Genomic DNA, 24,579 nt, shown 5'->3' with positions numbered 1-24,579 from the left:
AGTTGACTAAGAGAGATATACTACTGGATCCTTGCAAATTGTCAATGCACTGTTAATCAGACAGCCAATCATTTCCTCCACTAAAATGTATAGATAAATACATACATGCATACATACATATATACATACACACCTTATAGATTGGTCATGATTTTATAAACATAAGACCAAAAGAAGCCATTTGTAGAACTATTAACACGAATTGTGTGGCTAAAATAAACTAAACTATAATACAGTATGCCATTATTATGGTAACAGTAATCATGAATTTGTTTGTATTTGAAAAACCAGCACCCAGCTTCTTTTTTTTAGGGTCAATTCCCTCTCCCCATTCCCAAGAAGAAAAGACATTCTTTCTTCATGAGAATGGAAAACAAGAAGACCAGGAGTGCCTGAGTGGTTCAGTCAGTCCAGCATCTGACTCTTGATTTCAGCTCAGGTCATGATCCGAGGGTCATGGGATCGAGCCCCATGTCAGGCTCTGTGCTGACATCATTGTGCCTGCTTGGGGTTCTCTCTCACTTTCTCCCTCTCTCTGTCCCTCCCCTGCTTGTGCTCTCTGTTTCTCTCACTCACAAAATAAATAAATAAACATAAAAATAGTTAAAAAAAAAAAAAAAGAAAAGATAAGAAAACAAGAAGACCTATGGAGGGCAATGGCTACCCTCCTGAGCACCCCTGTAATTCAGTTTTGCGCCACGGTAAAATAAAAGTTACAGAACTTTTGCAATTAGTTTGTTGACATTTCAAATGCTGAGACCAGAAATGTCAAGAGTCTACCTTATCAGCCCATCAATAAACATGTTTTGTACACATGTAATCTGTATTAATTCACTCATTCAGCAACTATTTCTTGAGCACTTACTGAGAGATTCTTGCCAGGCCTAAATTCAAATTCAGGGCCCTATTGGGTCATGGTAACTCTCATTCTTTCTTCTTACTGGAAATGGACTTAACATTAGAAAATGCAGGGGCCCCTGGGTGGCTCAGTCGGTAAAGCGTCTGACTTTGACTCAGGTTATGATCTCACAGTTCATGAGTTTGAGCCCCACATGGGGCTCTCTGCTGTCAGCATGGAGCCTGCTTTGTATCCTCTGCCCCCTTCTCTCTCTGCCCCTCCCCCACTCTCTCTCTCTCTTAAAAATAAATAAACATTAAAAATAAATAAATAAATAAGAAAATGCAAAAGTAGGTTAAGGTAAGTGAGGTGCATGGGAAACGATTACAAAGACATGCCTCTGATGAACATTGCACAACAAAGATAGCTTTTTATCAGAACATTCTAGCAATTCCTCTGGCATGGCTATACCATGAAAATGTCTCAAGGGCAGTCTGCCACATTTGGTGGGGAGAAAAAAAGATAGCAACGTGGCCATTGCTATGGCCAGAAATTCTTCTGTCCTGAAGAGTAAAAGTGTGCTGTGTTAACAAAAATTCCAGAACATCAGGTCTGCTATTCTAATGGATTAACACTCAGGATAATTTGAATATAACATACATACATAGCTTATAGTCTGTTAGAACTTAGTGGTTAACAGCTTGGGCTTTCAAGTCAGGAAAACTCTACTATATTTAGTGGTTGTGTGTCTTAAATCACTTACCCTGTCTAAGCCTCAGTTTCTTCATCTGTAAGATGGAAATAATGAATACCCACCTCCAGTGCTTCCGTGAAGACTAAAAGACAACACATCTTTTGACAGCTTAGTACAACAGCCATCACACGGTAGAAGCTGAGCTGAGGGTATCCATTATTATTATTAACAGTCAATTGTGTTTTGTGAACTGGGTGACAAACAGGTGGAAGAAATTAAAAAGATGAAAATTGGTGATCCACTTGACAGATCTACTGATCACGGGCCCCAAAATCATAAGGCCCATCTGGAAAAGCTTCTGCAATACTGTGAAGCTGGAGTGAAAGAGGGGGCCACCTTGGTGTACGGGGGAAGACAAGTTCAAAGGCCAGGTAAGACCCCCTCCGCAGGAGGCATACTGGGATTGTGCTCCAACACCTTACTCTGCAAATTGATCATTAGCAGGGGAAAAGGTAACATTTGTCTATGTTTCCTGTATGAACCAAAGGTCTTGGTACACTGAGTAGCTGATAAGGGAGACTTTTTTTTTTTTTTTTTTTTTTTTGACAGAAGAGTGCCTGCTAATTAACGTAGAAAAAAAATGATAGAAAAATCACCACTTTGTACCCCTAATTGAGTGAAATGATTGATGAGGCAGTTATCATCAAGGGAGGCTAAAGTTGTCAGGAGAGAGGTTGATGGGGGGAGCTGAGTACATACAAGGTCTCAGTTTCTCACCCAGGATGGCTTGCCAGTCTCAAGGAGAAAAAGACAATTTTATGATGGAGAGGTCAAGCTGTCACCGGCTGGGAGCCCCTGGTCATTCTTAGCAACAGTGAAAGCAGAACATCCAGGTCTGATGTGTCTCCTATGGGATACAACAGGTACCACACAGCATCACCTCTGCAGTGTTCTTGCCGAAAATGTTTAACCTGAATCTAATTGTGAATTTAGGTCAAACTTTCCATTTCCGAGAAATAAAGGGGATCGAGGAACAATTAATTGCTTTTAAATTTTTTTTTAGCATCTACTTATTTTTGAGAGACAGAGACGGAGCATGAGTAGGGGAGGGGCAGAGAGAGAGACACAGAATCCGAAGCAGGCTCCAGGCTCTGAGCTGTCAGCACAGAGCCCAACGCAGGGCTCCAACCTACATACCATGAGATCATGACCTGAGCCAAAGTCGGCCACTTAACTGACTGAGCCACCCAAGCGCCTGGATCAAGGAACAAATTAAATATCATCCCAAGGAAACAAAGGCAAATCTAAATGCAACATATCCTGCAGGACAACTGACTCCATCTGTTTAACAAGTCAATGGCATGAAAAATAAGGGGTGAAAGGTTCTAGATGAAAGGACACTTAAGAGATCTAACAAGTGAATGCAATGTGTAGAACTTATTTGAAGCCTGAATCAAACAAATCAACTGTAAGAAAGATACTTTTGAGAAAAAACATTTGAAATAGAAACCATGAAGAAGGAATTAGCACTAATTTTGTTAGATGTGATAATGTATTGTGTGGGAAGTTAAAAAAAATACTTAATTTTTTCGGGGCGTCTGGGTGGCTCAGTTGGTTAAGCATTGACTTTGGCTCAGGTCATGATCTCACGGTTTGTGAGTTCGAGCCCCGCGTTGGGCTCTGTGCTGTCAGCTCGGAGCCTGGAGCCTGTTTCAGATTCTGTGTCTCCCTCTCTGCCCTTCCCCTGCTCGCACTCTCTCTCTCTCCCTCGCTCTCTCTCTCTCTCTCTCTCTCAAAAATAAATAAAACGTTAAAAAAAATTTTTTTTAATCCTTATTTTTTTACAGATTTGTACTGAAATTCTTGGAGATGAAAGTTGCGATCTCTGGAATTTGCTTTCAATTATTTCAGCCAGGAAATAAAATGAATCAAAGATAGCAAAATAGGAGAAAATATTTATTTTACAATTCACTATACTACTTTCTCTACTTTGACGTATGTTTGAAATTTTTGTTAAGAAACAGATTAAAAAATAAGAACCTAGGAATGCTAATGCCAGGTAGGAAAATGAAAGTTGTCTTGGTTTTATTGACCCAGAAGGGAAGAAAAAAATTATAATGTAATTAAATGGGCAAACTGTTAATTAAAAATTAATTACCGTATAATTGATGATCTTTTCTGTTTTTCAAATAGGCTTTTTTATGGAACCAACTGTGTTCACAGATGTGGAAGACCACATGTATCTTGCCAAAGAGGAATCATTTGGGCCCATAATGGTCATTTCTAAGTTCCAAAATGGGTATGTTTTTCAGGCACGATCTAACAGGTTTTGAGTAGATAAGTGTTTTTTAATCCGCCATTGTGCTGCATACAGGCCATAAAATCAGTGAACATGTAATTCTCAATTATATGACAATAACTGACTTAACTAATTAGAAGAGAAGGGTAACCGATGTAGGTCGTTATATATTTTTGCTTCCTAGCTTAAATTAATGGCTGACGGTATGGAACTTTAGCTGACTAAATTTTAGTTTGTGTACAACCAATATTCACAACGTCTCTGGAACAAGATGAATAACTGAGAATAACAAAACTAGTTTTCACATTCACATTCCTAGGGAAGGCAGCCTGGGATTTTCCCAAGGAAAGAGCGCTGCCTTCATAAGGGTGATGCACCTGAAAGCAGACACTCAACTTTTTATAGCAATGTCCACAATCCCCATGTAATCAACTATAAATGATATACTGGTTTGTTACAGTACAGGAAGCTTTCCAAAGTGTTTAGCATATCAAAGAGGGTCATATGGCAACTGAGCGCATACAAGAATATTTAATACAGTAGGTTCTCATGGTATGCTGTGCAAAATTCTTCAGAATTCTGGCTTGAATTTTCCTTCAACCAATGAGAAAGTAGGAAAAAAAAAAACCCAGAACACCAAGTTCAAAGAACTCCTTGCTCTTTTATTTATTTTATTTATTATTATTATTATTATTATTATTAGAGAGAGCGAGCAGGGGAGGGGCAGAGAGACGAGGAAAGAGAGAGAATCTTAAGCAGTCTCTTCACTCAGGGCAGAGCCCGATTGCATGGCTCAGCCCCACCACCCTGAGGTCATGACCTGAGCCAAAATCAAGAGCCAGGCTCTTAACTGACGGAGCCACCCAGCCACCACTCTTGATCTTCGATAGACATATTGTAAGACATATTTGGGGACGCTAAGCTATAGTGAGCAACCTTTTGACACAGGGAGCCAAGAATGCCCTATTAACCTTCCTTTCCTCATAAGTTCCTCCCATAGGATAGTCTTTGTGTTAAACATGCAGATTTTAGAAGCCAGATTTGCAGGGTATAAACTGGATAGGTCACAGTTCCTTGAGATGCTTACCAGCTGATGAGGGAGACAGACAAGGACGTGGGCAATCAACCACAGAGGGCCAAAGGCAGCCACAGTGGGTGGAGTCTGCAGCCTGCCTCTGCACCTGACCTCATCTATGGGCTTGGGCCAGTTACTTACTCACTCTGAGCCTTGGTTTCTTTGTGATGTTATTAATAGCATCTATCCTTTTGTGTCATTCTAAAAATTAAATAAGATACGTTTGCTATTGTGCTGTTGCCACTGGTATGCTTGTTATTATCCTAGAAATAGGCCAAGGTGTCTTATGAAGCCATGTCATCTCGATAGTCCTCAACAAATAATGGCATAAAGCCATCTTTCTGCCTTAGGCTGGTCAATAAATATTTGGGTCCCTACCACGTGCAATGCATCAAGAAGTCTGAGAGTTTTAGCAGAGCCTCGGTTCACTCTAAGTTCAGCTCCAAATTTCTTGTGCGAGTTTAAAATTGTATGTAGCCGAGATTACCTTTGAAAATCTCTTCAGAAGCCACCACACTGAAGCACGTGCTGTCTCTTAATCTTGAGCACGATTAATTTTTCCTCCAGTCTGGGGACAGATCCTCTTTCTTTGCCAGAGCGCCAGATGAAATCCTTGGGTTGCACTTACTGGCCGTGCTGTAGAAAATCATGCAGTTTCAAACATTAGGATGGGACACTCATACTGTGACAGACACGTTGGAACTGGACCCAACTGAGAGATGAGCAGGGTCAGGCTCCACTCTCTTGGGAGTGCACACACACTGAGTCCAAAGGCAGGGGAATCATGATTTAAGGAGTAATTTTGCTCTCCTTTAATGGAATTTTATTCATTGAATTCACTCTCATTTGATGATCTAACACCACGGTATAAAGAAGAATAAAATGTCATTCCTGCCCTCAGGGAGCCGCCAAGTGTAGCTGGGAGGTGAACCAGAGATACAGAAAGAGTTAAATCAAAATATTGAGTTTGGAGGAATACATGTTCCCTGATTATGGCTGGCTTTTATTGAGCATGTACTGTGTTCCAGGCACTATTAGCTCATTTAATCCTTGAGACAACAAGAAATGTCCTTTTATTATTCTTGCAGTGTCTTGCAATTAACAAAGGCATGCAGAGATGAAGTCATTTGCCCAAGGTCAAGAGGCCACTCGCTGAGCCACTACACCCTACTGCCTCCACAGTGGCACTGGTGGGAGCTGGGAAGGCTTCAGGGCGAGGCACAGAATGAGCCTTGAGCTGTATGCGAAATCTGGAGAGATGGAGGGAAACAGCGGGGGTGCTCTGAGAATGTATCCAGAAGTAGGACTCCAGGGACAGGGGAGGAAGTGAGAGGTCGTGAAGGAGAACCAAGAAGAAAATGGAAAAGATGACTTCAGATTAGATTTAAAAGGTGTTGCATGATATATACATGAAATATATAACGCTAGCGTTCTAATATGTTGTTGGGAGTTTCTTTTGGTGTAAGCCTGAACTATTTCATTTATAAAAATTCAAGCCAGTTGGCAGTAACGTTTTTCCGTTTCTAGCATGGCAGGGGGCGGGGGGGGAGTAGAACATGACATGAGAGCGTTTTGCTTTGCATTCAGTGATAGGTTGTCTTCCTGCAAACATCTTGCAGGGACATCGATGGAGTGTTGCAGCGAGCAAATAACACAGAGTACGGTTTGGCCTCAGGGGTTTTTACAAGAGACATAAATAAAGCCATGTACGTGAGCGAGAAGCTAGAAGCGGGAACTGTTTTCGTTAACACCTACAACAAGACGGACGTGGCCGCCCCTTTCGGTGGGGTTAAACAATCTGGTTTTGGGAAAGACTTAGGTATGCTCTGCTTTTCTACTGCATGTTCTACTGTCGCAGAGAAGTCTGCTTTATGTTTCGTGCAACCCTTGTGTATTGCTTTGAAGGACATTTGCTATATGGCAGCCGTCCCTGGGTTTTTATGGGCACTACTTGTTTTTTTAACGCGAAACGTTTTTATTTAACATACCTACACAAAAGCACACAAACTGGATGCGTGAAAAGTGTTTTTAAAAGAAGAGTAATGTTGAAAAGAAACTATCTTCCAGCTAAAACATGTTTGGCTTTTGACCTGACATTCATCATGAACTTGGTTTAGCTTTTGTGGGACGAAGTGGAATCAAGACAGAGAAATGAGTGGAGGGCAGTAATCAGCTAGCTCCAAGAATAAATCTTGTCTGTAAGCTGCTTGGCGGTCTTTCAGAATCAATACTGCAATTGGCAGGGTTTTCTGGGAGTCTGGGAAGTTATGTTTAGAGTTGCAAAAAGTCCGAAAGATCATTTTCTGTGGGCAATGACACTATCACATTTCAAGTAATAGCTTACTTTGAACACTACCTACGTATGGACCAGATCTCGTGCTAACTACTTTGCCTGTAGAAGCGCAATCGAGCCTCACAATAGCCCTGGGAGGTAAGTGCTATTATTATCTTTATTCTATAAGTGGAGAAACTGGGGCTCAGAGAGGTTGGGGAACTTGCCCAGAGTTATGTAGCCAGCCACTGCTGGAAAGCGAATTCCAAGCCAGGCAGTCTGGCTGCGGAGCCCATGTTCTTACTCCCCGCAGCCAGTCTGGCATGTTGTTTCAAAAGCTGAAATGTTCATGGCTTACTGAAATTATAGTCCCCTAACATAAATTTGGTTAATTTGGGGGGAATTTTTACATCTTCTCTTTCCTGGCAACTTTTGATAATGTATTTGCAGCAAAAAAGGGGTCTCTCCTTCTAAATCCCATTGAGTTGAAGATAAAGAGTGTTTATTATAAAACAATAGAATTTGCCTAAATAGTTTCTTTCTCTCCCAGTTTTAAATTCCCTAAGCCCAGGGGTTCCCAGCCCTAGCTGTACATTGGATTAGAGTCACCTGGGAGCTTTAAAAAATACGAAGATGCTGATTTAATTGGTCTGGGATGGGACCTGTGATCAGGAGTTTTAAAACCTCGCCAAGGTAATTCTACAGTAAGGTTAAGAAGCCTTGTTTTAGCTCGACTTCCAGGATCATAAACTCATTAGTTGCACTGCGGTATTCATGCCCTTTCACTGCCGTAGAAATCGACAACTGTACTAGCTCAAAATGGGATAGAAACAGAAAGCAAACCTATTTGTTTGTTTGTTTTTTTGCCTGGATATGCTCTTCTCTGTACAATGTAAACCAGGAAAACTGCATCATCCTTATCTTTAAAATAAGATTACACCAAAGGGTCTCAAACTTCCTTTCTTCCGCTCAGTTCTGCTTCGTTTAATATAATCCGAAGGACGTATGTTGGCCGCTTCTGCTCAGCCTAAATGGGCAAAGGATGGAGATGAAGAGTTCGTCATCAGGCAGGGAAATAAGGGAGAAAGGTCTGTGGTGGAGACCGACCAAGCCAACACTGTTCCTCAGTAGACCTGATAGGTGGGCTAAGCCCCTACTCCTCAAGGTGTGGTCCGTGGACGAGAGCATCTGCACCATCAGGTGATGGTTAGGAATGCATAATCTCAGGGCTTGCACTGTGGTTTCACAAGGTCTCCAGGTGACTCACATGCACTTTACAGTTTGATAAGCCCTGGCTCCGGCCACATTCTAGCTGCTCGGTGATCGATGCACCTACACCTGTGTCCAAAATTCTGGTGACATCACATCCACTTACGAACCATGCTCAGGAACTGCTTGTCTCTTCCCTAGGTGAGGAAGCTCTAAACGAATACCTCAAAACCAAGACTGTGACGCTGGAATACTAGAGAGAGCTGTCGTCGGGAACCCCCTGCAGACAGCCTCACTCCTCAACTCTCTCGGCACACTTGAGGAGCCTGGATGTGCTGAAGGAGGAGCCGCGAGTTGAAAAATCCACACGTGGACCACCAAGGGGGTCAGACCACACGTCTAAGCATTTACACCCGTGCCTGAGTGTTTTCTACTGCACCTTTTATACTTTCAAATGATTTGCAGTTGTTGGGTTTTGACTATGTTGTATCTCACATGTATTTATAGACCGCCAAGCTGCTTTTTCTCCCCAACTAATCTAGCCGTTGTTCATCTTGAAAAATGCCAGTATCAGCCGGTTGTACTACACGAGGTGCATTTTGGGGGAAACTTTGCATAATAATGTGCAGATTTTAACCTCCAAACTATACCTATGGGGCTGTTAAAAGGGTTTTCTATAATTTTGCTCTCATGGAACAGTATATCCTATAAGGAATGTGAAATGAATTTTTTTTTCATATTTGGAAATAAGATACATCTTTGTGCCTTTTGATGTTCTATTTTTCAACCCACTGTGATGGGTAACGAACCCACAAACAGTTCTTCTAGGAATGGGGTACTATGTAATGTTGTGAGCAGTAGACAGAATTGAATGACATTATCTCTGGCTCCAAATAGCTTAAATTCTAATAAATAGGTTTTAAAAAGTGAATTTTACAGCATGACATAGAATATAGTAGCCTTTGGAGACTGATCTTGGTCCATGTAATACCATCCTGCCATGTGACTTGAGGAAACCTACACAACTTCTCTGAGCCTCAGTTTCCTGATCTGTCAAATGGGGATAGATAGTAATGCTAGTAATGCCTTCCTCAGGAGCCTTATTTTGAGGAGTCAACGCAATAATATAAGTACCTTGCACTGTGCTTTGTTCATGGTTCTCAAGAGAAGTTAACTTTGTCCCCCCATCACTATTTTAAAAATATATTGAGATAAACTAACCAGATGAATTAATTTTCCTACCACCCCTTTCAGGAGTCACTGATTCCTGTACGCCACTGTTCTGACCCAGTGCTTGATGTAGCAGCACCGGAAAAACGCCCTGTAATGAAAACCGGCAATGGTCCGAGGAAAAGGACTGTCTTTCTTTCTGCAGCTCATTCGTTCTTCCTAGGACATCTCGTTTTCCGCTTCTCTACCTACCGGATCTTCTGTGTGATCGCTGACTGTGTGATCTTGGGCAAGTTCGTAACCTAATATCTCAGAGCCTTGGTGTCTATAAAATGGGGATAAGGTCTCTATCTCATTAGGTGCTGGAAGGAGCCAATAGAATGATATGATGCAGAACGCACCCGACAAGGTGTTTGGACCATAGTCGGTGCCTGAGAAATGGGAATTATTATAATCCATGCAGGACTCACTAGATTGACCGTTGTCAGACAAAAATATTCGGTGAGCAAATTATCACCATCCACATGTGACTGGAAGGTGAGTTCCTGAATCACAGTGTCACTGGAAGATGGTTGGAGAAATTAACTTCTATTACTCCTCCTTTTATAAAATTTCAGTGAACATTCCTGTCTCTGGATTCGAAGGAGCCCTTAGTTAATCCTTGGTACTCTGGAGAGTCAGCAGCTTAACATAAAGGGAATGTAAGGAACCAATCAACAAACCAAATCCGAGACAGAAAACATCCAAAGGGAAGAATACCGGGAGTGATCCTGCCATGATCAATAGAGCATATTTTGCCTATAAGCGTGTTTTATTATACAATAGCTCATTTACCATCAGAGCTTGACACAGGTGAAACTCTAAATCGGTAGGAATATTCTGAGTCTAAACTGACAGTTCATATTTGAATAAAATGACAAAAGCCTTATTAGAAAGGAATCACTTTTTTAAAAAGTATTATTTAAATTCAAGTTAGTTAACATACAGTGTAGTCTTGGTTTCAGGAGTAGAACCCGGTGATTCATCTCTTACATATGACACCCAGTGCTCATCCCAAAAGTGCCCTCCTTAATGCCCATCACCCATTTAGCCCCCCCCCACCCACGTCCCCTCCAGGAGCCCTCAGTTTCTTCTCTGTATTTAAGAGTCTCTCATGGTTTGCCTCCCTCTCTGTTTTTATCTTATTTTTCCTTCCCTTATGTTCATCTGTTGTGTTTTTTAAATTCCACATATGAGTGAAATCATATGATATTTGTCTTTCTCTGACTGACTTATTTCACTTAACATAATACCCTATTAGAAAGGAACCACTTAAAAAAATGTTTTAAGGTTTATTTTTAAGAGAGAGAGAGAGAGAGAGAGAGAGTTGGGGAGGGGCAGAAAGAGACAGGGAGATATAGAATCCGAAGCAGGCTCCAGGCTCTGAGCTGTCAGCCCAGAGCCCACCGTGGGACTCAAACCCATGAACTGTGAGATCATGACCTGAGCCGAAGTCAGACACTTAACCGGCTGAGCCATGCAGGTGCCCACAGAGGAACTACCTTTAAATACAGTGTTTTAACTGACTTCATGTGAACTAAAATATCACTTTATCAAATATTTTAATAACAGAAAAAATGGCAAACAAAATCCTGGACTTTTGGACTGTTTCTTCTGGACTGATGTTTCTCCCTATTAATCTCAGTAGCAGTGTTTTTAATCTTCTTTGGGCCACACACCTCTTTGAGAATCTGATAAAAGCTGTGGACCCCCTCTGTCCTACTTCTACCGCCCAAATTCCCACGCACAGCCCTGCAAATATCTTCAAGGGATGCGCAGATCTCCTCCAGCCCGTGCTTGGAGAGATGCGCAAAGCCTTCTGCCACAGCGGGTGCTAAAGTTCCTACCGGCTTGTTTTGATATCTGACTGCTGATCAGAATCAAAGCCTGCATGGAATTCCAGTGAATTCGAACTGGAACAGAATGACCCACAGCCTACCAGGCGATTTAATTAACACAGGGAATAATTAGATTATCACTCTTCCGGACCCCTGGCTGGCTCTGTAGGTAGAGGGTGCGGCTCTTGATCTCAGGGTCTTGTGAGTTCGAGCCCCACGTTGGGCATAGAGATTACTTAAAAAAAAAAAAACTTAAATCTTTTTAACGTTGATTTATTTTTGACAGAGAGAGAGAGAGAGAGACAGAGCATGAGCGGGGGAGGGGCAGAGAGGGAGACACAGAATCCGAAGCAGGCTCCAGGCTCTGAGCTGCCAGCACAGAGCCTGACGCAGGACTGAAGTCACAGACCGCGAGATCATGACCTGAGCCGAAGTCGGACGCTCAACCGACTGAGCCACCCAGGCGCCCCCCAAAAAACCTTTTAAAGATTATCACTATTCTTTCAGATCATGATTTGGCTAAACTGAAGGATAAAGCTGTGATCTGTCACCTGCGTGGGGAGGTGTGGACACTCTAGGCCCTTCTAATCCTCTTCCACACGCCTTTGCTAAAGCAGTCCCCCTTTGCTCACGCACCCTCTGCGCCTTCCTACCCCCAGCTCGGTTTAAGGGTCTCTCCGCTGTGCTCTCCCTTGTGAGGAACACAGTGCTTACCCTTGGTGCTGAAACCATCTGCCACCCTAGCTAGGTATGAGCACCCCTTCCCCACCCCCAGGATTGGCCTTTACTTTCGGCCACGGAAACTGCAGCTGTCATTTATGGAGGGCCTCCTGTGGGCCACACGCGGCACTAAGCACTTTGTAAATGCTATCTGATTTAATCTTCGCGTCTGAGAAAAATGAGTCCGTCGAGGTTCTCTTCTTACTGGCTCCACGGCTACCGAGCCGTCCTCATCGCGGATGCTGGTGACTGCTCAGGTCCCGCAGCTGGTCTTCCTCATGCCTCCTTGTGTAACTGCTCTGAGTCTAAATCAGATGCTGTCACTCCTCCGCCCAAACCTTGCGATTCGAATAGAATCAAGTCCAGTGTACTCACTGGGGCCTGCGAAGTCCTATCCATCTTGCTCCTTGCCACCTCTGACTTCATCTCCTATGAATTTTCCTCCTGTTCTGTCTAGTCACCCCAGCTGCCTTGACGTTCGTTCCTGAAGCGAATCAAGCTCTTGCCCCAGGGCCCTTGCACTTACCGTTCCTCCTCCCGGTGGTGTGCTGGCACATATTTACCCAATGGTCCTCCGGGGAAATTCTCGGAGCATTGGCTAACTTCTGTGTATAAATGCTCTCATCAAAGCTGATTTCAAGCTACAGAGATGCGTGCAGTCAGAGCAAGCGGAAGCCAGTGCCGGCACACGACTGCCTTTTCCTGCAACTCTCTTTGCTGACGTACAACCTCCTGGCTGACTGCCTCACTTCATGTCTCACCTCCAATCCCATCTCACTAGAGATGGATCTTCTAGCACATGTGTCCGTCCTCACACTCATACCTCATCTGCCCTGTCACTATTCTTCTTATCCTGCCTTCTTTTCGTAGCACTTATCACAGCCTGGCATGCATTTATTTACCATCAATCTCTCCCCCTTAGAATGTGAGCTTCACAAACAGGTGCTTCTTTTGTTCCATGCGGCATCTGCAGTGCCGAATACATAGAAGGAAGGAGCTCAGTAAATATTTGCCTTCAAGTGAAAGAGGTTAAGTAACCTGCCCAAATCACACAGCTATTCACTGGTAGAACAGGTACTCGAAGCAGTGAAGTTGCTGGTCTCAACCAAGCTGGATGGCTCTTCATGCCAAAGCCGGAATCAGGGCCTGCGTAGGGCACAGCAGCAAACACCAAACATTGGTCGCCATCCGCAAGAGCTGTTGTGGAAGTGGCTAGAAACAGGCTGCAAAACCAGACTGGATCCCCTATGCCTGCCCTCCAGGGAAGTAGAAGCTGTCGAAGGCGACCCGGACTAAAGGAGACCATTAGAAGACTAAATGAGACGTGGTGGATGGGGGGGTGATTATCATCACTGTTAATGCAAATGATACCCAAGTGGATTTTTTAAATGATTAAACAATACCTAACTATGTAAAATTACATCACACGGCAAGGGAAGATTCAACCATAAACTTCCCACACAGAAATAACCACGGATAATTGAGACTGTGTCAGACTTTTTCCATGAAAATATATTTTACAGAATTAGTATAATATGGCACATAACTTTGTTACCTGCTTTTTTTTTCATCTTTCTGTGTCAATAAACATGCTTCTTCACATGTTGAGTGGCTTTAATTCACTTGTTCTCCGTTGGTGGACACTTAGACACATGTTGGACATGGTTGGTTTTTGCTATTTTAAAATTTGCAATAAATCTCACGCAGAAATTTATGAACAAATCTGTTGGTTAGGATAAGTTCCTAACAGTTTCCCCCACATTCTTGCCACCACTGTGCATTATTCCTATAGCATCATAATACCTCACATTTTCTGAGCACTGTTCTAAACACGTGCTGTGTGTCAACGCATTCATTTCTTGGCAAAACCCCATAAGGGGACCGTTACCCCCATGTTGCAGATGGGGAAAGAGAGGGAAGTGGCCGGGCTGAGGTCTGGTCCGGATAGCTTTGGAGTCTGTGCTTGTGGCAGAGGACTACGGGGCCCACAGTGGCCAGGTGCGACAGGCTGAACTAAACCTGCTCTAACAGTTATCTACTAGGAGGCCTTAGGAAAGATACGTCGCAGCTCCGGGTCACTTTCCTCATCTGTGAAGTGGACGTAAGCAGAATGAGCTCCTAAGGTGGTGGTGTTTTTTTTTTTCCACAATTAGGAAACTGTGTCACAAAACAAAACCTAGCGATAGTTCCATCTGCAGTTATTTAATGCAGTGAGTCCGTGACGTCCTTTGTTTCCCTTGCAGTGCTTGATGTACAGGCTCAAGAGTTTGTGGACACCAGACAGGACTCTCAGGAATCCTATCCAGTCGTAAAATACCCAGTCCTCTCACTTCTTTATGTGCCTCCTTTTTCGGGAGGAGAAATACTTTCTTTTCCAAAAGTTTACTAACACGGCTTTGCTCATTGGGCAGGTCCGTGTCACGTGCTCATTTCCAAACCAGTCGCGGGCAACGGTTTCCCACGACCGGGCAGTGGGGAGCCAACCACAAAAATTCCAGCGTTAAACTCTTTGGAAAATCCACCAGTCCTATTTACCCTGTCTTGTTTCTTCTGGATCGAGAACCACGATGCTATTCGTCTTAAGCATAGATGAATTACTTTACTTACAGAAAGAGAAAAAGGGTAGTTTAATGAACATTTACTGTACATTTCCATCAAGTGAAAGGCCCTATGCTAGGCACTGAGGGAAATACAAGTGAAAATAAGACCCAACTTCTCCGGTCTTTCCCTACCAGAGTAGTGGATACGGGAACCATAAATCCACGAGCTACTTTGTAAGGCAGGCATTCCTTAGAAGTACCATATTTCATGGACAATTAAAATACTGTGAGAGTAGGTGGGAGATCCGTTCAGAATGAAATTTCTGCTTCAAAGGCCATCACAGCTGATTTTCACATTTGTAACTGTCCAGAGCCACAGAGGGATGGTATTCCAAGCACGGGGAGACCATCTCACCAGCCTTAGCAGCAATAGAAACACTGCCCGAACGGCTGCCACATCTCACACTAGCGTCTGGCAGACAGAGCACAGGTCGGACCAACCAAAGCCCAACAGTGATTTACTTTCCAATAGACTGAAAGGCAAACTGCTGACAAACAAAACGGCTTTTTAATTAAGGGATAACATGCATACGGCAAAGTGCACGGATGTTAAACGTGCAACTCAAATACGTTTTTTTTTTTTTTTTTCCAACGTTTTTTATTTTTTATTTTTGGGACAGAGAGAGACAGAGCATGAACGGGGGAGGGGCAGAGAGAGAGGGAGACACAGAATCGGAAACAGGCTCCAGGCTCCCAGCCATCAGCCCAGAGCCTGACGTGGGGCTCGAACTCACGGACCGCGAGATCGTGACCTGGCTGAAGTCGGACGCTTAACCGACTGCGCCACCCAGGCGCCCCTCAAATACGTTTTTGTATATACTCGAGTGGTGGTGACTGGAGTATGAAACACGCTAGTGGGTGACACAGAAAGGGCTCAGGAAGTATTATTACCTATTATTGTCCCATCTGCTGATTTGGAAAGTGAAGAATACAATCTTGGTTTCTCTGTGTTTTTTTTTTTTTTGTTTTTTGATATGTGGCTTGAAACATTCTTTTTTTCTGTGAATTCTTTATGTACTTTGGCCTTTTTGTTATTAAGGTATTAGTCCTTTTTCTATTTTGTAAGAGCCCTTTATAGATTGATGCTCACTCTTTCTTATATTGCAAATATTTTCCCCAATTTGCCCCTTGCCTTTAAAATGTCTTTACTACCTCCTGGTTTTTAGTATTTATGTGGATGAGTTTTCTGCTCTTTTCCTTTGTGATTTCAGACTTTGACGTTCTGCTTAAGAAAAAACAAAAACAGAAACAAAAAGGTTTTGACTCCTGCTTCCTGAAAAAAGAAATAAAAACTATTTCACTATTAAATATTCACCCATATTTTAGTATGGAACCCTTATAATTTTATTTCTATTCAAATCTTTAATCCACATATAATTTATCTTAGCACACAGTGTGAGGCTAAGATCTAACCTTTTTTGAAACAGCCGGTTCTGACATTGTACACTAAATAATTCACCCAGTTTACACTCACTTAAAATGACATCTTTATCATAAATTAAATTTTCATGGTTTTCTTTTTTCTACTATGTCATGAGCATGTCCAGAGGACCTGAGTTTAGTTGACTTCCCTCACTGTATAGGGAGGCTCGCTGTAATACACGAGACAGCCATGGCAGGAGGGAATATTCACATTCTACACACTAGCATGTATTTCTAGACTGACTGGTCTCTCACTGATCACTCGGCATATTTCTGCTGTGAAGCTGTATTTCCTTCACATCCCCTTCATGAAGGACACCTTCATATCCCCCTGCCAGGAGCAGCCTTGCATGGCTTAAAATTTCCCATATGCCCTCATCCATCCATTGATTTGGTAACATTATTCATGCCTATTCTGTACCATGCACCATGCTAAGTAGTGAACCAGACAAATGCAATTCTTTCCACGATGTAGCATAATATATTAGCCGGCAGGAGACAATCTTTAAATATTTACACCAGTAATCCGTCACTGTTGTGTTTGGTGCTACAGAATATAGCACAATAACCTTTCTAGCTGAGGAGTCTCATTTCCAGATCCGTTCGTCTCTTCGTACATTTAGTGAGACACAGCCCAGAAGAGCTGGTTCCAATTTCCAATGGGAAATACCAGGAAGAACCTTGAGAATCATCTTCAGAGTATTTACAAGACAATGATGTGAGGAGTAGGAACAAATAGTTAAAAGTTAAAAGCGAGACCTGAAACTCTAGGGCACAAATGCCATCAAGCTTAGCCCACTTGGAGACAGTCCTTTAAATTCTCAGGCCTATATCCTGAGCAAAGCCAGTCCCATGAGATCTGAGATTGAATAAGGTCAAGGATGAGGCAGAAAGGCGATGCCACCATAGGATCATTTTGACCTTTGAAAGGGGGAAAACTAGTTGTATATATAGCTTATAGCTCTTTGTGACCCATACCCTGTTTTTTCTGTGATGCCCCTATTTTCTACATCTGACAGGTTTTAAACTGTGGGCAACTGTGTAGAATAGTTTTAATAGCTCAAACAAAAAAATTTGCCTATGGAAAAACAGGAAAAACAAAAAAACCCAAAAAACAAAAAAATCATGAATTTTTCCAACCAGTAAATTCTACCTGCACTGAGTTCAGGGTGCAGAGTCACCAACAATGATGAAACCACACAGCACCAGATTCCCAGCTCAAACTGCAAAGGACTTTTGTGGTTTTTGTTTTTTGTTGTTTTTTTTTTTTTTTTTAATGAAAGTAGATATGCCTGAGGGCAGCTGAATATAAATAATTCTTATCTTTATAAAAAATTTCTTTCTCTTAAAAAAAAAAATTCTCCCCTATTGAACCCACACTGTGATGGTAATAAATAAATCTGATTTTATAATATCCCAAAAAACCTATATTGGGTTATTCAAGAGAATGAATTTCAAACAAAAACAAAGGATTTGTATTTTTACTTTAAAATAAGTTTGATATTTCCGAAGTCTATGCAGAAGAAAGAAAATGCCAGCAAATTCACTTGTCACCATACAAGTGACAAGCTAAGCTTTCTAAAGGGAATCTCTTTAGCATGAGATCAAATACAGTCTGCTCTTAGAAGATTCCCCAAATGCTACTATTCCAGCCTTTAAAAGATAGTTTCTGTTTCTCTGAGAAACAAAAAATATCTAATATCACATACAAGCACCACAGATACCTGAAATGCAAAATAACCAGCAAGTCACATTCTTTTTCCACAGAATTAGCAGGCATATGTCACCTGTTCCCAAGGTCATTTATTTTACTCTTTCCTTTTTTTACTGGCAGGGCTGTCCAAAACCTCGATCTTGCCTTTTCCGTCTTCTGAATGAGGAAGTTTAAAGTTGTCTGTGGTGACTTCTGAAGAGGCGGTGTCGTCTTCCTCAGAGTCTGAGCTGTCCTCTGAGCTGTCTTGCGAACTCTCTTCCGAACTGTCCTCTTCTTTTGAATCGGACTGATTCATCTCAAACAAGGCCACATCCTGCCAAAAGCACCACGTGAGAAATTTATTCCAGGGCAATTGCCTAAAGTTGTGATAACAACCCTGGGAAGAACCAACTTTTGGCCCAAATACTGAAGCACAAAGGACAAGAAATATTTTTAGTGCAATATGGCACTTTTTTTCTTTCAGTTGCCACAGTCCACCATAATGATTTACATTTACTACAAGTCTAAAAAATCCTCCCATGACCCGATTCTATATACCCTGAACACATTCAACGATAGGCGTTCAACAAATATTAATCGAGGTGCCTGGGTGGCTCAGTCAGTTAAGTGCCCGCCTCACTCTTGATTTTGGCTCGGGTCATGACCTCACAGTCATAGGCTCGAGTCCCGTCTTGGGCTCTGCACTGGGCATGGAGCCTACTTGAGAGTCTCTCTCTCTCCTTCTGACCTTCCCCAGCTCATGCACACACGCATGAGTGCCCTCTAGAAAACAACGACATAAACCCCCAACAAAACAAAAAAAACACAAATATTAACAAATACTAACATGAGCCAGGCACCACGCTAGGTCCTAGAGACTCCACAAGAGCAGCAACAAAATCCTTGCCTTTGTGCAACTTAACGTTTTTGAGCAGGGATCGGCAAGTTGTAGCCTGTTGGCCAAACCCAGCCCACTAACTGTTTTTTGTTTAGCTCATGGGCTAAGGATGTTTTTTTTTCCCCCAGTGGTAGGGAAAAAAAATTAAAAAATAATATTTCATAAAACATAAAAATTATATGATATTCAAATTTCAGTGTCCGTAAGTAACATTGATAAAATCTGCCTATTCGTGACATAATCGTCTACAGCTGCTTTCATGCTAAAGCGGCAGAAATGAGCAGTCACAAAGAGACAGTACGGTCCACGAAGCAAAAGTATTTACTAGCTGGTCCTTTACACAAAATATTTGCTGACCTCTGGTCTAGTTGGGAAAGAAAGACAATGAACACCTACATGTAAAGCACAGTGTGGAGCAGTGAAAGTGAACAAAAGTAAAGTAGGATAGGATAAGGTACTCATGGGCCATTGGGAAAAGCCTCTTGTTGAGGGGACAAGTGATGACAGGTAGAGGGAGTTAAGCTGCAGAAATGTGGGCAAGAGCCTTCCACACAGAGGGAACAGGCCTGGAGCAAGGACGTGAACGGGAGCGCAGGCAAGAGGGGGCCAGGAGGGAGGGAAGTCAGATGGAGAGCTGGAGGCCGCTCACACGGGCCCTGGAAGGACTCTGAATTCATCAGAAACGTGATGGGAAAGTGAGCCCCAGACAGTGTGAAGAACAGATTCTAGGGAAGAAAGGGCAGAAGCAGGGGAGCCTGTTGAGAAGTCACTGCGATAGTCCAGGGCGGAGACCACGATTCCGTGGACCGAGGGCGGCGGCAGCAGCCGTCGCACAGAGTGGCTGGCTCTGGGAAATATTCTGGAAGCAGCACTGAGCAGAGCTGCTGCCGAATGGGATATTATCATCAACAACGGTGTCGGCTCTGTCCAGACACAAGTGTTATAAAGGGAACTCCGGGGCAGAAATAAGATGTGAATCTAAATGGAGAGGAGTTTGCATGTGGCTTAGGTAATCAGTTATTGCATTAAACACATTCATTTTTGCATTTTCTATCAATCAGGCTGTGATTACTTCTTTCAGGCCTTGGATGGGAAAAAAAAATCCACTAGGACGCTTAGTAAATTAATGCTTCAAGATAACAAATGTAATATTTGACCGTAAAAGCCCTCCTATGATTCTCTATTACTAAATTTCTAAGCTCCACCCAAGGAAGCTTACTGGTCTGTAAGATCCCTAATCATAAAATGACCGAGTTCCCACACAGTGCTGGAAGCATGAGCTGACTTTGCAAGAAGGAAAATAACACTTGGAGTTAAAATGGAAAAGTCCTCTCTTTTGTAGATGACGGGGCATACCGGTAAATTTCATACTTGATGAAATGAAAACAAAGCATAGCTACCATTTGTATAACTTTTCCAAGACTCCCATCAATATCTTCAATATTGAAATGCCCAGGGGGTGCGGCTGCCATTTCTTTTCTTAGCTTTTCATTTGCCTGAGCCATCTGTGGGAGAAAGGTCTGTACTTGGTCCAACACTAAGGAGAGAAAATAGAGTGTATCAATATTTATGTTAGTCTTTGGCCACACTTCAAATTTTAAAATCCAGAATTTCCTATAAAACACTTCTGACTTGAAAAGTAATCAGGGGCACCTGGGTGGCTCAGTTGGCTCTGCTGGGCATCCGACTTCGGCTCAAGTTATGATCTCCCGGTCTGTGGGTTCGAGCCCCGCATCAGGCTCTGTGGTGACAGCTCGGAGCCTGGAGCCTGCATTGGATTCTGGGATTCCCCCCTCTCTCTGCCCCTCCCCTGCTCATGCTCTGTCTCACTCTGTCTCTCAAAAATAAAATGTTAAAAAAAAATCTATTTTTAAAGTAGACAACAGTTATAACTTAAAAAAAACTCAAATTTCTTCCATTTTAAAAACCTCTAACCTTTTTCTGAATCCTTAAAGCAGTAGGACTACACAAGTTAGCGAATATTTCTCAATGTTTATTAGTGTTTTCATATATCCCCAGAACTGCACATTTCTAGAATGCTGGCATTCAACCAATAGTCACTACATAAGGAGAAAGTATGACTTAATAGTTAAACGAGCCAGGCTCTGAGGCTTTGCATTCAGGCTGACGAGGCTATTCACAGCGTCCCAGTTCCGCCTTCTACCTGAACTACCTTCCGCACGTTAACTAAGTAGTGGTTGTCTCCACCTACCCAACATGTTCCCCTTGTTTCTGATAACATAATCCTGACCTTCCTTTTAAGCTCTGTCATTCCTTGCCACTCTTGTGCCTTACCCTATACATGCCTAGATGTTCCACAACATTGGTCACCATGCTTTGGTGTAATACCATAGACGGTGACACTGTGACCTAGCCAGGCCCATAAGAGATCACCCTGGAACTTCAGCCCGAACCGTGGAGAAAGAGAGCCCTTCTTTCTGAGTCAGTAAATGAGTGGTTGAGCTGCTGATGAACTGGGCAACTTGCCCCATGGTGAGGAAGGGCCTGTTCTAGAGTGAGCCAACACCTAGGGAAGCAGAGCTAAGAGTTAGAGCAGGAGACCCCGGATGACAGCGAGCACCTGGGTGCAGAGGTACCTGAAATCACTGCTCCCTGTCCCACAATAAAATTGGTCAACGTAACTGATTTTTTGGCTTAAGGCAATCAGGAGTTGGAGTTTAGTCATCTGCAGCCACAAGTGTCCCAAAAAATTTAAATTTAACCATTCAATACCTCAATTTAGGAGTGCCTGGGTGGCTCAACTGGTTAAATGTTCAACTCTTGATTTCATTTCAGGTCATGATCTCACAGTTCGTGGGATGGAGCCCCGAGTCAGCCTCTGTTCCGACAGCATGGAGCCTGCTTAGGATATTCTGTCCCTCTCTCTCTCTTTGCCCCTTCCCCACGCATGCACGCGAGCATTCTCTCTCTCTCAAAATAAATAAATAAACAAAACCTCAATTTACTCATCTGTAAAACAGGGGTAATAACTGTATTATCCTAAGTACAGGGGAATCAATAAGCAAGGTATGTCTAATGTCGTTAGCTCTCAAAAGAAGCCCAGCACATAACTGTGCATATAATGAGTTCTCAAAACCTGTTAAGTCACTGATACAGCTACACAATACATGACTGAAACGTCTGGAGTACAGAAGATGAAAAGAAAAAGGTGGTAAAGGTCAAGAAATGGCCTTGAATTGAAGTGCCTGGCTGGCTCAGCCGGTTGAGTGTCCGCCTTCAGCTCAGGTCATGATCTCACAGCCCACAGTGGGCTCTGTGCTGACAGCTCAGAGCCTGGAGCCTGATTTGGATTCTGCGTCTCCCTCTCTCTCTCTCTACTCCTCCCCCACTCATGCTCTCTCTCCCTGTGTCTCTCAAAAATAAATAAACATTTAAAAAATTGTTTTTTTAGAAAGGGGGAAAAAGAAATGGCCTTTAATTGTAAAATAGGGCTGCCAGAGGGTGAAATCAGGCCATATACATACAAAGCCCCACAATTAATCACAAGGAAAGAAATGAGAAACATAAAAAAGACTCAAATGGAACTCTACAGATGGAATGAATACACCGTGAGCAACTCGTTTAGACACCAAACCCCCTGAGCAGTCCCAGGGCGACGACAAAGAGCTTGGGTCCAATAGCTGGGGTTCCCTGTGGACCTCTACTGCTTACATGGGCAAAATTTAACATCACAGAGAGTTGTGGAGAGAGAAAGGGGTAAAAGAAAGAGAGGGAAAGATACTTACAGGGACTCCTCTCTATCCGAACTGTTTGAAGAGTGGAAGTTTTTCTGCAATTAGGCTTGGGGTTGATGAGTAACCTGTCCCATATACCTGAAAGCACACCAACACTGAATTTACAAGAGCATAAAGAAATAGAAGCCCGTCAGCGAACTTGTCATGACCACTCTCAAGTCTTGAACATTCCACATTCTCCAAGACATTTTTAGAAAAAGAGGCCCTCCAAGTTCCATTGCAACATTTTACCTCTTTACAAACACCCAGCTGCCCTTCCTTAGGCCTGTCTCATACATCTGTATGTGTCACCGATGCTAAGCATTAAGTGCAAACTAACCTGCACCTGTGTGGATCAGAAATCCATCAGTGACAAATGAGTTTCTGCAACAAAGGGACAGAGGAAGCAGTACAGACACAATAATAGTTAAGTGGAGCCAGAAGTGGTTATATTGGGCAAATTATTTAACCTCTTGGAGCATTCCTTTATTTATAAAGCACACCTGCCTTTGTTAGTGGACCTTCATTAAACATGTCCAACCTAGGGGCGCCTGAGTGGTTCAATCGGTTAAACATCTGACTTCAGCTCAGGTCATGACCTCACGGTTGGTTCGTGCGTTTGAGCCCTGAGTTGGGCTCTGGGCTGACAGCTCACAGCCTGGAGCCTCCTTCGGATTCTGTCTCTCTCTCTCTGGCCCTCCCCAACTCACGCGCTGTCTCTCTCTCTCTCAAAAGTAAATAAACATTAAAAGAAAATTAAAAAAAATATATCCAACCTAGACAAATGAGCCCTTTGAAAACCTTTTGTTGCCCCACCACCACCCCCATACACTTTTTCGGCCCCCTCACGACTACTTGCCAAATCAAACAACTCTTCAGCCCATCAGAGTTCAGAGGACAGGGCCTGAGTTTTTCAAAACTCAAGGCTTTGATCCCCCTGTTTCCAGCAACTGGAAAACCTCTTCACTTAAGTACAAAACTCCTGTTCACCCCCAAAGCAGAGCTTAACAAATATTCTTTGATTACTACTTTAGGTCTAACAATGGGATTAGCATAACGAATCCCATCAGTCTGGAGCTAGACTGACTGCATTCAAATCCTAATTTTGCCACTTTCCAGCCAAGAGATCTCCAGCAAGTTACTTATCTGTATGATACACGGTGACTCAGTTTCTCACCTTTATAAAATAGAGATAACAGAACCTTCTGCACAAGGCTTTTGTGAGGATTAAACAAGTTAATTAATTCCTGGGTCACAGTAAGCACTACCTAAACGTTGGCTCTTATCATAACTTTGGGATGCTCTGGGTTCTCACCGAATGTCTTCAAGCTAATATTCACTGAGAATACCTCCATTTCCCAAATGTGAAAACTGGGGCGTTCAGAACGTAAACTTTCCTATAGTTCCACAGCTAATCACGCGTGGAGTTGGGATTCGAATCCATGCTTTTAAACTCCACTACGGTGTCTGCAATCCTATGTAGCTTTCCTGGAACCAAGTGTCCCTCTACGAGACAGAGGCAAGGCACTAAGGGGTGGTTCTGAGAACACAAAGGGGTGGGGGTGCGGGGGTTAATCCATAATAGTCACCTGCTCCCCCCACCAGCCAGCTGCTGGGACCCGGGACAGCCGACCTAAGGCCCTCCTCAAGCCCTCCCCCTTAGGGGACGTGTCCTGCTGCGCCGCTCCGCAGGGTGGGGGCCCACTACTCCGCAGAACCTAAGACCCTCTCTGGGCCCATGGCCGCGTGGCCGCCCCGAGGCCTCCGAACCCCAGCCGTGCCGTGGCGGTCACGCGGAAGCCCTGTGGCCACCCCTGGGCGTCCCTTCGGGGGTGCCGGGCTCGGGCAGGGGGCCGTCAGCCTGTCCCCCCGGCTCACACGCCCCCCGCCGCACGTGAGCACTGCATGCCAACGCCACCCGCCCGTCACCTGCGCGGCCGCCGCTTCCCGCTGTCAGCAGTTCCTTAGACACCGAGATCCCCGAGCAGTCCCGGGGTGAAGAGGGAGAAGCTCCAGACTGGGACTCCTCGCGTACCTCCATGCCCCTCGCTAGACTTGAGAGCCAGCCCACCCAGACC

At 43.4% G+C, this 24,579-nt stretch overlaps 2 protein-coding genes across 3 annotated transcripts in view; one reads left to right on the top strand and one right to left on the bottom strand.

The window, feature by feature from the left end:
* The window catches only part of ALDH1L2 (aldehyde dehydrogenase 1 family member L2), a 67,227-nt gene extending 56,047 nt beyond the window's left edge, over positions 1 to 11,180 (top strand). The window contains exons 20-23 of one of the 2 annotated variants that reach the window (XM_049626218.1): positions 1,798 to 1,963; positions 3,726 to 3,831; positions 6,526 to 6,725; positions 8,589 to 11,180. In XM_049626218.1, coding sequence (XP_049482175.1) covers positions 1,798 to 1,963; positions 3,726 to 3,831; positions 6,526 to 6,725; positions 8,589 to 8,644 — 528 coding nt within the window. In that variant the 3' untranslated portion in view covers positions 8,645 to 11,180. Of the gene's footprint in view, positions 1 to 1,797; positions 1,964 to 3,725; positions 3,832 to 6,525; positions 8,163 to 8,588 lie in introns of those variants that run through there. The other variant, XM_049626217.1, reaches the window with a different exon arrangement.
* A 5,317-nt stretch (positions 11,181 to 16,497) lies between these two features.
* Positions 16,498 to 24,579, bottom strand: NOPCHAP1 (NOP protein chaperone 1). Its single transcript, XM_049626225.1, has 4 exons — positions 24,431 to 24,579; positions 22,514 to 22,600; positions 20,168 to 20,304; positions 16,498 to 18,203 (listed from the first exon to the last, which is right to left on the bottom strand). The coding sequence occupies exons 1-4, from the start codon at positions 24,540 to 24,542 to the stop codon at positions 17,985 to 17,987; spliced, it is 555 nt and encodes a 184-aa protein (XP_049482182.1). The 5' UTR covers positions 24,543 to 24,579; the 3' UTR covers positions 16,498 to 17,984.

This window comes from Panthera uncia, chromosome B4 (assembly GCF_023721935.1).
Source record: "Panthera uncia isolate 11264 chromosome B4, Puncia_PCG_1.0, whole genome shotgun sequence".
In the NCBI taxonomy this organism is placed as follows: domain Eukaryota; kingdom Metazoa; phylum Chordata; class Mammalia; order Carnivora; family Felidae; genus Panthera; species Panthera uncia.
Note: the sequence above shows the minus strand (reverse complement) of the source record. Positions and strands in the feature narration are given on the sequence as shown.